We start from the raw sequence: 14,806 nt of genomic DNA on the forward strand, positions 1-14,806 counted from the left end.
CTCATCTATCTGAGAGGTGACTACAGGGAAAGGAGTTCTGTTTCCCTAGTCACCTTCAGCCTGCATAGTGGATAAAGAAGAACAGGCTGCACTTTGATAATATTATCTCTATGCGCTCTGTATTCTTGTAAGCAGGTCCACACTGTTATGCCTAGTAAACACGATTAGAAAAAAGGATGAAAAATACCGCTTTCGAAACGATTGTATGATAATCTGATCATTAGTACAAAGCTTTTGAGAGCCGATCATGAAGGTTCATGCAAAAATATCCAAAGGGGCAAACATAAAAGATTTTCTCATACGATGAATGAACAAATGATTTTCATTTAATCAGTATAGTATTCAGAAGACCAAGACCACGCATGGTCAGAAACAAAAAAATACATTACCATACAATACTACACCTTACATCACGTCTGAAGTTGTATTCTGTCGTACAAGAATTTTCGTAACTAGTAACCTCTTCATTTAAAAAAAAAAAAAAGCGGATGGTCATTCGTCCAATATTCTCATCTTGTGTACAGGACTTTAGACTCACAGGACTGTGCAAAGCAATTGAATCCTGATTGCTTCAGAGTATTGAGCTTTTGTCTTCCAATCCGAGTTCTGTTGTGCAAAAGATTACAGGAGGTGAACATAAAGACAGAGCTGATTTATGAATACATTTAGGGCAGATTTACGCATTATATGCCTGTAGATGGGTGTTTCTATAGATTCTGAAATACACCACTATAAATATAGGGGAATAAACAGTACCCCTTTAACCACTTTAGCCCCGGAAGGATTTACCCCCTTGATGACCAGGCCATTTTTTGCGAAACCGCACTGCGTTAGTTTAACGGATAATTGAGCGGATGTGCGATGCTGTATCCAAATAAAATTGATATACTTTTTTTCCCACAAATAGAGCTTTCTTTTGGCAGTGTTTTATCACCTCTGTGGTTTTTATTTTTTGTGCTATAAACAAAAAAAGAGCGACAATTTTGAACAAAAAAAATATTTTTTACTTTTTGCTATAATACATATCCAATAAAAAAAATGTAAAAAAACAATTTTTTCCCTCAGTTTAGGCCAATATGTATTATCCTACATATTTTTGGTAAAAAACCCCCCCAATAAGCATATGTTGATTGGTTTGTGCAAAAGTTATAGCGTCTATAAAATAGGGGGAAAGGCTTAGGGACTTTTTATTTTTTTATTGTTTTTATTAGTAATGCGGTGATCTGTGATTTTTAGCAGGACAATGACATTGCGGCAGACAAATCTGACTAAGTGACTTTTTTTGGTGACCAGTGAGTTTTTTTGGTGACACCAATACAGTGATCAGTGCTATAAAAATGCACTGATCGCTGTATAAATGACACTGGCAGAGAAGGGGTTAACACTGGTGGTGATCAAAGGGTTAAGTGTTCCTTAGGGAGGTGCTTTCTCACTGTCAGGGGGATGGGCTCACTGGGAGTAGAGAGAGATCGCGGTTCCTGATCACTAGGAACAGCAGATCTCTCTCTACTCTCCTGTCAGAATGGGGATCTGCCTTGTTTACATAGGCGGATCCCCGTTCTGCCTCTGTGAGGAGCGATCGCGGGGGAGGTGGGGGGGGGGTGGGCGTCGGTGCCCATGTGCATCAGCTCCCGCACCGCTGGCCCTGTATCTATTACACGAAACAACATACAGGTATGTCGCTTCACGCAATAGAGCCGACCTGCCGCAGTATATATACTGTGGCTGGTCAGCAAGTGAATAAATTACAACTGTACTAGTCATGTGCAGAATCAAAACATTTGTTTAGTTTTGATTCGTTATATACATAAATTTGTTTAGTTAAATTTGTTTAATTCTTTTTTGGGAATTAGTTTATTTGAATTTTAATCGATTCAAATTTTCTGAATTTGGTCGAATTGAACTCAGTTTTAGTCAATTCTGTTCTTTTATTTTCTATTTTATTCTAATCTATTCTATTTGAATTCAAATATATTCTATTCAAACTTTTTGGGAAATAGTTATATTTATATTCTATTCTATTTTTTTTTAATTCTATTCTATTCTTTTATTTTCTATTCTATTCTTTTCTTTTCTATTTGAATTTGAATTAATTATATTTGAATTTTGGAAAAAGTTTTTTTTTTTTAAATTTTATTGTAATCTTTTTTCTATTCTTATTTATTCTTTTTTTCTATTATATTCTTTTCAATTGTATTTGAATTTATTCTATTTGAAATTCAAATTTTAGAAGATGGTTATATTCTTTATATTTTATTTGATTCTATTTTTTATTCTATTCTATTCTATTCCATTATTTTCTATTTTATTCCTTTATTTTCGATTCTATTTTATTCTGTTCTTTTCTTTTCTGTTTTGCTTTGTTCTGCTTTACTTTCCATTCTATTCTATTCTCAGTTAGGTCTGGTATTTGGGCAAGCTTGTTATTAACGTGCCTTTGTTTTTCTTCTAGGGGTGCTAATTGCATGTTATTTAATATATGCCACAAGAATGACTGCAGATCAAGCTATTTTGTTTGTCCGTGCAAAAAGGCACAATGCTATTCAGACCAGAGTCCAACTCTTGTGTATCCGCGAGTTTACTCAGTTTCTGAACCCTCTGCACAATGTGTTTGCTTGCTGTGACCCAAAAGCCCACGCCGTCACCTTATCACAATACTTGATCCGCCAGCAGCACTTACTTCATGGATACGAAGCTCGCCATCTCAAATATGTGCCAAAAATTGTCCATTTGGTTTGTAGATTATTGATAAACTTAGTGGAAAACAGGCAGGTGGTGGAGAAGGAGATCGTAGATGTTCCAGATCTCTCTGCCGAGATCGAAAAGACTGTTTCTCAGTTTTCCCCTGAGCAACTTGATAAAGTTTTAGCCAGTGAAATTGAAACAGGGGATTCATTAGCCCATTCTGTTACAACCCCAGCTTGTTATGGAGTTCATGATTCAGTATTAACCAGTGAACAGGAATTTGACCCCTTGTGGAAGAGGAGGAACGTAGAATGTCTTCAGCCGTTGTCCCATCTAAAGAAGCGTTTAAGTTACAGTGACTCAGATCTAAAGAAGGCTGAAATTCTCATGGAGCAAGGTGAAACCCCATGGACAGAGCCAGCAGAGATGTCTTTTTTGAGCAAAATCAATGAGCATATAAGGGTAAAGCACTGTTTCGAAAATCATGAGGTCACGGACCTTATGCCTTCAGCACGGTCAAACAAAGAACCTTGTGGAAAAGCAGCTTTTTTTTTCTGGAGTCAGAGTAAAGTCGGTAGCATTGAAACTCCCAGAGATGGTTCCCCTCTATTTCACAGACTGAAGCTCCATAAAGAGATGCAGCGAAGTCGTACATTTTCAGTAGGATTTTCCTCACTAGCAGGCAGTGGCCAATCAGCTTTAGGAGACTCTGATTTTTTTATGTCAAGCATGACTCCTCGGGACACTACTGATTGTAATTGCGCTGCTGAGGACAATAGAGTAAAGGAAGAAAGCAGCATCTCTAAACCTCAGGACACTAACTGCACTTCATCCAAAGTGACTTTTTATCTAGAATGTAGTGAGACATCAGACGTTGTACCACAGATTGCTCTGGAGTCTGAACTAAGCCTTGGTGCCAGGCGCTTGCTGGCAGCTAAAGCTCTGGCATGTTTGGTCAATGATGGTGCTGAAGAAGTTGAAGAAAAAGTTAACTTTTGGCAGGTAAGTATGCCTATTGTTATTGCTTTTTTATCCTGTAGATGCAACAAGTAATATTTTACCAGTTGCCCTAGAAAAAACAAAACAGCTGAATACCTTTTCAGGTCTGGTTTCTGGTAGCCAATATCTTATTTTAAGAAGCCACTCACAATGAAAACAGCAGTTGGTGGGTATTTTAGATTGGTAGGATGTTTCTTGCTCCTGCATTTGGAAAAGGTGCTGTTTTTTGGATGGTGAGCTGTCATTTTTTGCTTTATGTGTCTACTAATAACTATTAGCTATTTGTCACCACGTATAATTTATTGCATTCAGTTTGCACGTGGCCACTCTAAAGAGGCTATTTTGTATAGGGTATGGTGTTAATGTGATATAGTAAGATACTGTAGGACAGTATCAGTAAATCTGTCATACTTAAAAAATTTCCCATCAAGTCATTGGAGTTTATTTACTAAAGCTAGAGAGTGCAAAATCAGGCTCACTTCTGCATAGAAACCAATCAGTTTCTAACTTCAGCTTGTTCAATTAAACTTTGGCACTAAAACCTGAAAGCTGATTGGTTTCTATGCAAAAGTGAGCCTGTTTTTGCACCCTCCAGCTTTAGTAAATAAACCCAATTGTGTTGCAGTGGTTATAGGATTAAGGCTGACCTGTGCATTGACCATGTAGGACAAAGCTATAGGTTTGTTTTATCGCCCCTCTTCCCAACAGTACATACTAACCTTACCTTTGCTCCCCCACTGCTTTCAGTGTAGTTCATCTATGAAGAACGAATAAATAAAAGCCTAAACGTGTTTCAGTGAACTTTAAATAGTTTGTATCGACCAGGCTGGTCAAAACAAACTATTTCCTTCATTATTACATGCATCGGCTGTGAGCATGCATCAGCTACATAAAGTATGCTGTGTTTTGGCAGCAGTATAGGGACATCCTTTTCCTGGAACAAAAATTGAGTCAGACTGAGAGCTACATAACTATTCACAGGGAGTTTTGTAGTTTCTGAATTAATACAAAGCTTCCTCTGATTGACTTAGGTGGAGACTGTGATGTCATCTGCCCACCTCTGTGCCAATCTGAGGAAGCTTTGTACTCATTCAGAAAATACAAAGATTCCTGTGAATGGCAGAGCAGTGCTCAGCGTGACTTGATTTTGTTCCAGGAGTGGGATGGGAAGTCCCTGTCTTGCTGACTTGACATAGTGCTGTATACAGTTTTATTTTGTTATTTTGTGTTGCAGCCTGTCACCTCTCGCAGGGATCTCCAAACTACAGCCCTCCAGCTGTTGCGGAACTACATTTCCCATGAGGCATTGTAAAACTCTGACACCCACAGACATGACTAGCCATGATGAGAATTGTAGTTCCTGAACAAATGGAGGGCCATAGTTTGGAGACCCCTGTGTGTAGAGGGTTCAGTTGCTGTTATAAGAGAACAGTGTCTTTGTAGGCCTGTTCTAAGACAGTACTTCCATTCAGATTATGTGTGAAAATGTCTTACTGCATCATTTTATCTCTCTAAAACTTATGACCCCAGTAGGTCAGTTCAAAGTTACTTTATTTTCATTTCATTTCACAAAATCGAATTAGAACTGCGGACCAACTTTACATTCCACAGCTACCCACCGACATAGAATGCAGCTCTTTTGTCTACAGTTTCAATTGAGTCATCATAATATTTGACATTTATTCCTGGAAAAACCAAAAAATCCCTTGAAGCGGGGTTCTCCCTTACACTGCAAAGGCCAAGTGCTTGTTCACGCCTAGGATATCAGTAACAGAGACTTTTTTTTTACCTTGTTACGATGCTGCAGGCTTCCCTCGGTTCCCTATAAGACCGGCAGCCACAGCCTTTTCTTTAACCTCCCTGGCGGTTTTCCCGAGTGTGGCTCGGGGTTAAAATTCAGGACCATTAGCAGTAACCCCGAGCCACACTCGGGATTGCATCGCAGGATCCTGGTGCCTCCTTACTTACCTTGTCCCCGGGATCCTGCGATGTCCCCCGCAGTGTCCGCGGGCTGTGTTCTGTTCCAAAGCCTCTCTGTGCCAGGCTCCGTTCCCTGCGAGCGTCGCGACGCACGGGGGCGGAGCCTGGCGGCAAATTTAAAAAAATGTAAAAAGCATAACACATACAGTACTGTAATCTTACAGATTACAGTACTGTATGAAATCATTTCACATCCCATTTGTCCCCAGTGCTCTGGCCCATGCCCTGCATGCAGTTTTATATTGCATATACTGTTCTTTCTGCCTGGAAACTGGAGATTGTCCATAGCAACCAAAAAGTGTCCCTTTACGTCAAAAATGGCTTTAGACCAGCTAGAAAACAGCGATAGTAAATTAGAACACTTGCAGAATTGAGCGATAGTGAATCGTGTGGAAATTTATTTTATTACTATTTATTTTTATTTTTTTTTATTATTATTTTTTTTTTATTATATTATAATTTATGTTTTTGTGTTTCAAACTTTATCATACCCGGGATATCTACTAGACTCTTGTTTGGACAGATTTAAGTGTGTTATTGTTAAGAATTACAGGCCTACAATATAAAATGCCAAATTTCCATGCAAAATAATTGTACCGCTTTCAGCACCTAAAATCCGAAATAATCATACCGCCAGGGAGGTTAACCACAACAGTCGTTGATAATAGCCCTGCACTGTAGCCCCACAGCAGAACCCCCCCTGCCAATACAGATCAAGCGCCGCTCATCCGCTGCCCACTCCTTGCCACATGGCCCAGCCCCCAACAGGTCACAGACCAGCACCAGTCGGCAGGGCCATCTTAAGAGCATTATAGGACCCCGGGCAATACAGGGCACTGGGGCCCTGTCTACACAATCACGCACGAGAATAAAATAGCAAATTATCAATAAGGCTATATTTATTGGTACTTCCAACAAAATCAGTGTTTAAACATTAACACAACGTTTGGACGATATAACTTTTGATGGGCACAGTGGCAGCGTTTGATGGGCACAGTGGCAGCATTTGATGGGCACAGTGGCTGCATTTGATGGGCACAGTGGCTGCATTTGATGGGCACAGTGGCAGCTTTGATGGGCACAGTGGCTTTTGTTTGATGAGCACAGTGGCAGCTTTTATGGGCACATGGCAGCTTTGATGGGCACAGTGGCTGTGTTTGATGGGCACAGTGGCTGCATATGATGGGCACAGTGGCTGCATTTGATGGGCACAGTGGAGGTATTTGATGGGCACAGTGACTGCATATGATGGGCACAGTGGCTGCATTTGAGGGGCACAGACAGTGGCTGTGTTTGATGCACAACTTGAACTTACTTAAGTAGACAGTGTTAGACTTACTTGAGGCCGCCAGCCTGGTGCAGTGCAGTGTGTCACTCACAGCAGCAAGGCAGCACCAGCTATCAATCAGGGCCATCTTTCCACTCTGCTCCCTCTCCATGCTGTCTGAAGAACATGGCAGAGGTGGGCGGAGCTTGTTCACTAGGCACTAGGGGCGGCAGTGGCGCGCTATGAATGCTGGGCGGACGCAGCCTCTGACTGACGTCACTGGTTGCTAGCTAGACGCCAGGCGGCCGGCGATTCTAGCAAGTGAGCAACCAGTGCAGTCAGTCAACTTAAGCAGCAGATTGCAGCGCTGAGGATCGGCCCTGGATGGGGCCCTCCAGGCAAGTGGGCCCCCGGGCAACTGCCCAGCGTGCCCAGTGGAAAAGACTGCCCTGCCGGTCCGCAGCCTGGGGGTTGGGGACCCCTGGGTTAGTGGGGTCAAACTGACATTTGTATTCAACCTCAGTGAGGGGAAAATTCGGAGGAGCAGGATGAATTTGAAGGAGCAGGATGAAACAGCGAATGTGGTTTTAGTTTGGGAAAGTCCATTCAGTCCAAAATTGAATAAAGGAAAACATTTATTTGAAGTACTTTCGAATGGCAATGGTCAAGTCTTTAAATATACCAATGAGAACTATTATACAAAGGTTTTCATGAACATTCATTTGAAAATCTACTAGTGTGTGGTCAGCTTTAGTCTATTTTCTCTCATGGAACAGGGATGGTGTTTGCTGATTAGCTTCGCACTGTAATGCCCCGTACACACGGTCGGACTTTGTTCGGACATTCCGACAACAAAAACAAGATTTTTTCCGACAGATGTTGGCTCAAACTTGTCTTGCATACACACGGTCACACAAAGTTGTCGGAAAATCCGATCGTTCTGAATGCGTTGACGTAAAACACGTACGTCGGGACTATAAACGGGGCAGTGGCCAATAGCTTTCATCTGTTTATTTATTCCGAGCATGCGAGGCACTTTGTGCGTCGGATTTGTGTACACATGATCGACAACACATGAAATTCCGACAACAGATTTTGTTGTCGGAAAATGTTATAGCAAGCTCTCAAACTTTGTGTGTCGGAAAATCCGATGGAAAATGTGTGATTGAGCCTACACGCGGTCGGAATTTCCGACAACAAGGTCCTATCACACATTTTCCGTCAGAAAATGCGACCGTGTGTATGGGGCATTAGGCTGCATTCACACTTCAATATTTTGAATCGCAGGCAGATTTGAATGCACCAATGTGTGAATGACAAATCACAGGACTCGCATTTGTAGCTCCTGCACTTTTTTTGGGCTACATGCTTCTCGCGATGCGGGTTGCCACGATTTATCGCGCGACAATCGCGGCAGACCCGCACCGCAATTAGAGGCGTCATTCAAATGAATGGCATCTCAAATGCGAGTCCTGCGATTTGTCATTTACACATCAGTGCTTTCAAATTTTGAGCAGATCTGCCCGCGATTCAAAACGATGAAGTGTGAACGCAGCCTTAGAGGAGGATCAGGAGACAGCACTATATAATCCCTCACATGAGCAATTCGGAGCTTACACAGGGCTACTTTCCTTGAAATATGTATTTGTAAACTGCAATAGCTGCCAGGAATGTGCTATTGTGTTCTTTCAGTTCTCCAATCCAGACCATTCATTTACTTTGCTCTCTCCAATCATCAAGCTCCATTTTTAGACTTTCAGTACTGTGCAGTTCTGTACACAATGACTGAATTACAGTGCTGCCCCTGAATGCAGACATATAGGGGATTACAGGCGACTCCTATAACAATAGATTGAGGCATTATTTAATAATATATTAAAGTATTCTTTTAGTGAATATGTACCTTGATTATTGCAAAGTATTTTATAGCTGCCTACGCAAGCAATTATAATCATTTAAGAATTAGGCCTGACATTTTAGCAAGGAATATTCCAACATCATTAAACATCAGTACCATGTGCAAGAACCCTTATCGGAATTGAACTGTGGAAACTCTGCCCAGAAAAGAAAGAGAAGGGACTAGTCAGCAGTATTTCCTATGGACTCCCTGCAACTGATCTTTCCCCATTACTGACTTACCATGCCTTCTTTTGCACGATCTCCCTGTGGCAGTACTGGAGCTATCTTGGTATAGAAAGAACTTTGGGATCAATTCACTAAGAGATAAATACTGCATTAATTTAAAATTTGAGTTAAAATAACTAATGTGGTATTTATCTCAAAAGCAGTCAATTCACTAAAAAAAAATGCATTATTTACCGAATGTGTTAAAGATTTATGTCTTGCGAGACTTAGCACTTAAATTTTGCGTTATTTTTGGTGTTTTTTCACTTTTTTTTTTGCAGGTTAACATTGCATCATAAGGCACAGAGCAATATTTCAAACTATTAAAAAACATTCTAGGGTGCTTTCATTCACAAAACGATCTCCCTCTAATAAAACGTTACAATTTATTTTCATTCCTTAGCTCAGAGGAGAATATTTTCACACTGATACATTGTATACTTTTCACTTCCTGAGCAGTGCGGAGTCCCTCTAAGGCCCCTTTCACACTGGGGCGGGGGGCGGTGGCGGCGGTAAAACTGCGCTATTTTTAGCAGCACTTTATAGCCAACTTTAAGCTGCTATTCAGCCGCTAGTGGGGCGCTTTTACCCCCCAGCGGCCGAGAAAGGGTTAAAACCACCGCAAAGTGCTGCTGCTGATTTCAATGGGCAGGAGCGGTGAAGGCGCGGTATACACTCCGCTCCTTCACCGCTCCAAAGATGCTGCTAGCAGGACTTTTTTTACCGTCCTGCCAGCGCACCGCTCCAGTGTGAAAGCCCTCGGGGCTTTTACATTGGTGACACAGCAGCGGCTCTTTCAGGGCACTTTGCAAGTGCTATTTTTAGCACTGTAGCGCCTGCAAAGCGCATTAAAGGGGTCAAATTGTTAGTTTGTACTTTTCTAAAATACTGCCAGCAAACACCAGGTGATAAATAACGAATGCGTGTGTTTTTTAGTGAATTGATTTTATTTATTTCAGGTTTATTTCATAGCAGCGTCAAATTTATGCAGCACTTTACTATACAGTGCCCTAAAAAAGTATTCATACCCATTGAAATTTCCCACATTTTGTCATGTTACAACCGAAAACATAAATGTATTTTATTGGGATTTTATGCGATAGACAAACACAAAGTTGCACATCATTTTGAAGTGGAAGGAAAATGATAAATGGTTTTCAAAATATTTTACAAATAAATATCTGAAGAGTGTGGTGTGCATTTGTATTCAGCCCCCTTTACTCTGATACCCCTAACTAAAATCTAGTGGAACCAATTGGCTTCAGAAGTCACCTAATTAGTAAATAGAGTCCATCTGTGTGTAAGTTAATCTCAGTATAAATACAGCTGTTCTGTGAAGCCCTTAGAGGTTTGTTAGAGAACCTTAGTGAACAAACAGCATAATAAAGGCCAAGGAACATGCCAGACAGGTCAGGGATAAAGTTGTGGAGACGTTAAAAGCAGGGTTAGGTTATAAAAAAAATATCCCAAGCTTTGAACATCTCACGGAGCACTGTTCAATCCATCATCTGAAAATGGAAAGAGTATGGCACAACTGCAAACCTACCAAGACATGGCCGTCCACCTAAACTGACAAGCCAGGTAAGGAGAGCATTAATCACAGAAGCAGCCAAGAGGCCCATGGTAACTCTGGAGGAGCTGCAGAGGTGGGAGAATCAGGTGAGAGAATCTGTTCACAGGACAACTATTAGTCCTTCACTTCACAAATCTGGCCTTTATAGAAGAATGGCAAGAAGAATGCCATTGTAGAAGGAAAGCCATCATGTTGTGGGGATGCTTTTCTTCAGCAGGGACAGGGAAGCTGGTCAGAGTTGATGGGAAGATGGATGGAGCTAAATACAGGGCAATCTTAGAAGAAAACCTTCTAAGGGAGGTTCACCTTCCAGCAGGACAACGACCCTAAACATACAGCCAGAGCTACAATTGAATAGTTTAGATCAAAGCATATTCATGTGTTAGAATGGTCCAGTCAAAATCCAGACCTAAATCCAATTGAGAATCTGTGGCAAGACTTAAATTGCTGTTCACAGATGCTCTCCAGCCAGTCTGACAGGGCTTGAGCTATTATGCAAAGAAGAATGGGCAAAAATTTCACTCTCTAGATGTGCAAAGCTGGTAGAGACATCCCCAAAAAGACTTGCAGCTGTAACTGCAGTGAAAGGTGGTTCTACAAAGTATTGACTAAGGGGGGCTGAATACAAATGCACCACACTTTTCACATATTTATTTGTAAAACAGTTTGAAAACCATTCAACATTTTCCTTCCACTTAACAAATATGTGTCACTTTTTGTTGGTCTATCACATAAAATCTCAATAAAATAAATTTATGTTTTAGTTGTAAGATGACAAAATGTGGAAAGTTTCAAGGGGTATGAATACATTTTCAAGGCACTGTATAGATTGTAAATTCACATCAGTCCCTGCCCTCAAGGAGCTTACAATCTAAGGTCCCTAACTCACATTTATACATACACATACAAGGGACAATTTACACAGGAGCCAATTGACCTACCAGCATGTCTTTGGAGTGTGGGAGGAAACCAGAATTACCGGAGGAAACCAACACAGGCACAGGGAGAACATGCAAACTCCAGGCAGGTAGTGTCGTGGTTGGGATTCGAACCAGCGACCCTTTTGCTGCTAGGCAAAAGTACTAACCACTACACCACCAAAAGTGCTGACCACTACACCACCAAAAGTGCTGACCACTACACCACTGTGCTGCCCACTTAAATAATGTATCTCTTTTTTTGTGGTAAAAATCTAACTTTTTTAACAAATGTGTGGTATTTACCTCACATTCAATATTTTACTTTCATGAATTGACTCTTTTATTATCTCATGCGATATTTCCGAAAAATTAGTCACGTGACGTTTATATGGTATGCGATAACTTTTAGTGAATTTGCCCCATTGCTTCTTTATGTCAGAGCCTCCAGCAAGAACAGTGAGTAGCACAGCAGTGACATCACTAAATCTCACTCCAAATCTTTTCGGACAGGCAAAAAAAAACCTTAGATCTCACACTGCAAATAAAGCTATAAGGCCGTAGGCACACCCACTTACCAGGAAGTGCATGTTTCCGGGTGTTGTTTGGGCACAATTAGCACCACAGCACCTGGCTGGAGATGCAGAGAAATGACACACTGAGAAGTGTCAGATGACAAGTATTCTTCCACTCTTCCCAGAGAGCAAAAATCTGAGGCACAGGCAGTAGGATAGGTAAGTGTTAATACTCTTCTTTTGCAGGGTGTTTTTTTTTTATTTGAAGAGAAAGTCACTTTAATAACAGTCCACACTGACCTCTGTAGGTGCAAGCACCGTGGAGAAATTCATTCTTAAATTTCACAGCAGAAGCACTGAAGTCATTCAAGTTCCCTTGAAGCTCAGCTCACTCTGATCCCCCTCCTAGCAGTGATTTAGCATTTTTGTTCAATCTGTAATGTAAACATAGAGCAGAAGCCCGGGGAAGGGGGGGGGGGGGTGTGCAGAGTGAGTCGAGAAAACAACTTGCTTTGAGTGAACTTATTAAGTTATTGATTTCTTATTTTTTTTTTTACCATTAGAAAGAGCTAAACTCCCGAGAAGCAGCATGGGATCGCATCTGCACAGAAAGGAATCCCTCTATATTCAGTCATTTAATGTGGTCCTGGCTTGAACAGCTGAAAGAACCTGTTATCACAAAAGAGGATGTTCATTTGTTAGCAAGTTACGGTAGTGATCTGGAGAGCGCCCTCTTCCTGCTTGAAAAGGTAAATGCAACAAAGTCTGTCTACATCTTCTGTTTTATTTTTTTTATTTTTAAAAGCAGCTGCCCAGACCCAGATAATGACATGCAGCTCAAACCTTTTACCAGCACATTACCGAAGCAACATGAGACTCTCCGCAGCCATCATATTACATGATTTACAACAGCAATGCTGTATTAATAACATTGTTGCATTGCTATATTGTATTTTCTCTTCAGTGTACATGTACATGGTCAGCATCCAACTGTAGAGTGTTGCACTATATACTGAAAACTCTCTGCTGTTTTGGAGGGAGCTAAAATATAAAAGAGCAAGCCTGTATTCATATGTGATGTTTACCCACTTCAGCTCCGGAGGGTTTTACCCCCTTCATGACCAGGCCATTTTTTGCATTAGGGCACTGCGTTACTTTAACTGACAGTTGTGCGGTCGTGCGACACTGTGCACAAACAAAATTGATGTCATTATTTTCCCACACATAGAGCTTTCTTTTGGTGGTATTTGATCACCTTTGCCATTTTTATTTTGTGCACTATAAACAAAAAAAAGAGCGTCAATTTTGAAGAAAAAACATTTTTTACTTTATGCTATAAAACACATCCAATAAAAAACCGTAAAAAATTGAATTTCTTCATCAGTTTAACCACTTCACCCCCGGAAGAAGTTACCCCCTTCCTGACCAGAGCACTTTTTGCGATTCGGCACTGCGTCGCTTTAACTGACAATTGCGCAGTTGTGCGATGTGGCTCCCAAACAAAATTCACGTCCTTTTTTTCCCACAAATAGAGCTTTCTTTTGGTGGTATTTGATCACCTCTGCGTTTTTTCTTTTTTGTGCTATAAACAAAAAAAGAGCAACAATTTTGAGAAAAACGCATTATTTTTTACATTTTGCTATAATAAATATCCCCCAAAAATATATAAAAAAACATGTTTTTTCCTCAGTTTAGGCCGATATGTATTCTTCTACATATTTTTGGTAAAAAAAATTGCAATAAGCGTTTATTGATTGGTTTGCGCAAAAGTTATAGCGTTTAGAAAATAGGGGATAGTTTTATGGCATTTTTATTTATTTTTTTTACTAGTAATGGTGGCAATCAGCGATTTTTATCGTGACTCCGACATTATGGCAGACACATTGGACATTTTTGACACATTTTTGGGACCATTGTCATTTATACAGCAATCAGTGCTATACAAATGCACTGATTCCTGTGTAAATGACACTGGCAGTGAAGGGGTTAACCACTAGGTGGCAGTGTAGGGGTTAAGTGTGTCCTGGGGAGTGTTTAAGGGCCACGTACAGGTACGTGATTCTGCCTGTACGAGCCCTTCTGCCGCAGTATATCTGTGTGAGGCGGTTGGCAAGCGGTTAAGCAAATATATATTCTGCTACATGTTTTTGGTAAAAAAAATCCCAATAAGCGTATTTTGATTGGTTTGTGCAAAAGTTATCAGGTCTACAAACTGGGAGATATTTTTATGGAATTTTTATTTATTAATTTTTTTACTAGTAATGGCAGTGATTTTTAGCGGGACTGCAAAAATTGCAGCGGACAAATCGGACACCTAACTGACACTTTTAACATTTTTTGGGGACCAGTGACACTAATGCTAAATAATATGCGCTGTAACTGTACTAATGACACTGGTAGGTAAGAGGTTAAAACCAGTGTCGGACCTGCTGATTGGCTCTTGCTGTGTCCAATCACACACAGGAGCGGGTCGCCCCAGACCCACTGCACGAAATTACATACCTGTACATGATTTCGCGCAGGAGGGCCGCCCTGCCACAGTATGTCTGTGTGGGGCAGTCCTTAAGTGCTTGTAAACCCTCACATATACTCAGTGAAGTGACTGGCCTCAGGTAATACACAGAGATGAAACAAATCCGCTACATAAAGCCTAGTACACACTACTAGTTTTTTTTTCAACCCAGGAGGAACTGCTGTATTAACTATCCAATGTTAGTACAGCGATCTTCCTCGCTGAGCTATTGTA

The 14,806-nt window shown here is 40.8% G+C and overlaps 1 protein-coding gene across 2 annotated transcripts in view; it reads left to right on the forward strand.

Moving 5' to 3' along the window:
- Nucleotides 1–14,806, forward strand: part of PTPDC1 (protein tyrosine phosphatase domain containing 1) — a 161,684-nt gene that overhangs the window by 126,439 nt on the left and 20,439 nt on the right. For both annotated transcript variants that reach the window (XM_073592333.1, XM_073592332.1), the window contains exons 7-8: nt 2,453–3,687; nt 12,624–12,809. In XM_073592333.1, the coding sequence (XP_073448434.1) occupies nt 2,453–3,687; nt 12,624–12,809 (1,421 nt within the window). The remainder of the gene's footprint in view (nt 1–2,452; nt 3,688–12,623; nt 12,810–14,806) is intronic.

The sequence above is a fragment of the Aquarana catesbeiana genome, linkage group LG07 (genome assembly GCF_042186555.1).
Source record: "Aquarana catesbeiana isolate 2022-GZ linkage group LG07, ASM4218655v1, whole genome shotgun sequence".
In the NCBI taxonomy this organism is placed as follows: Eukaryota; Metazoa; Chordata; class Amphibia; order Anura; family Ranidae; genus Aquarana; species Aquarana catesbeiana.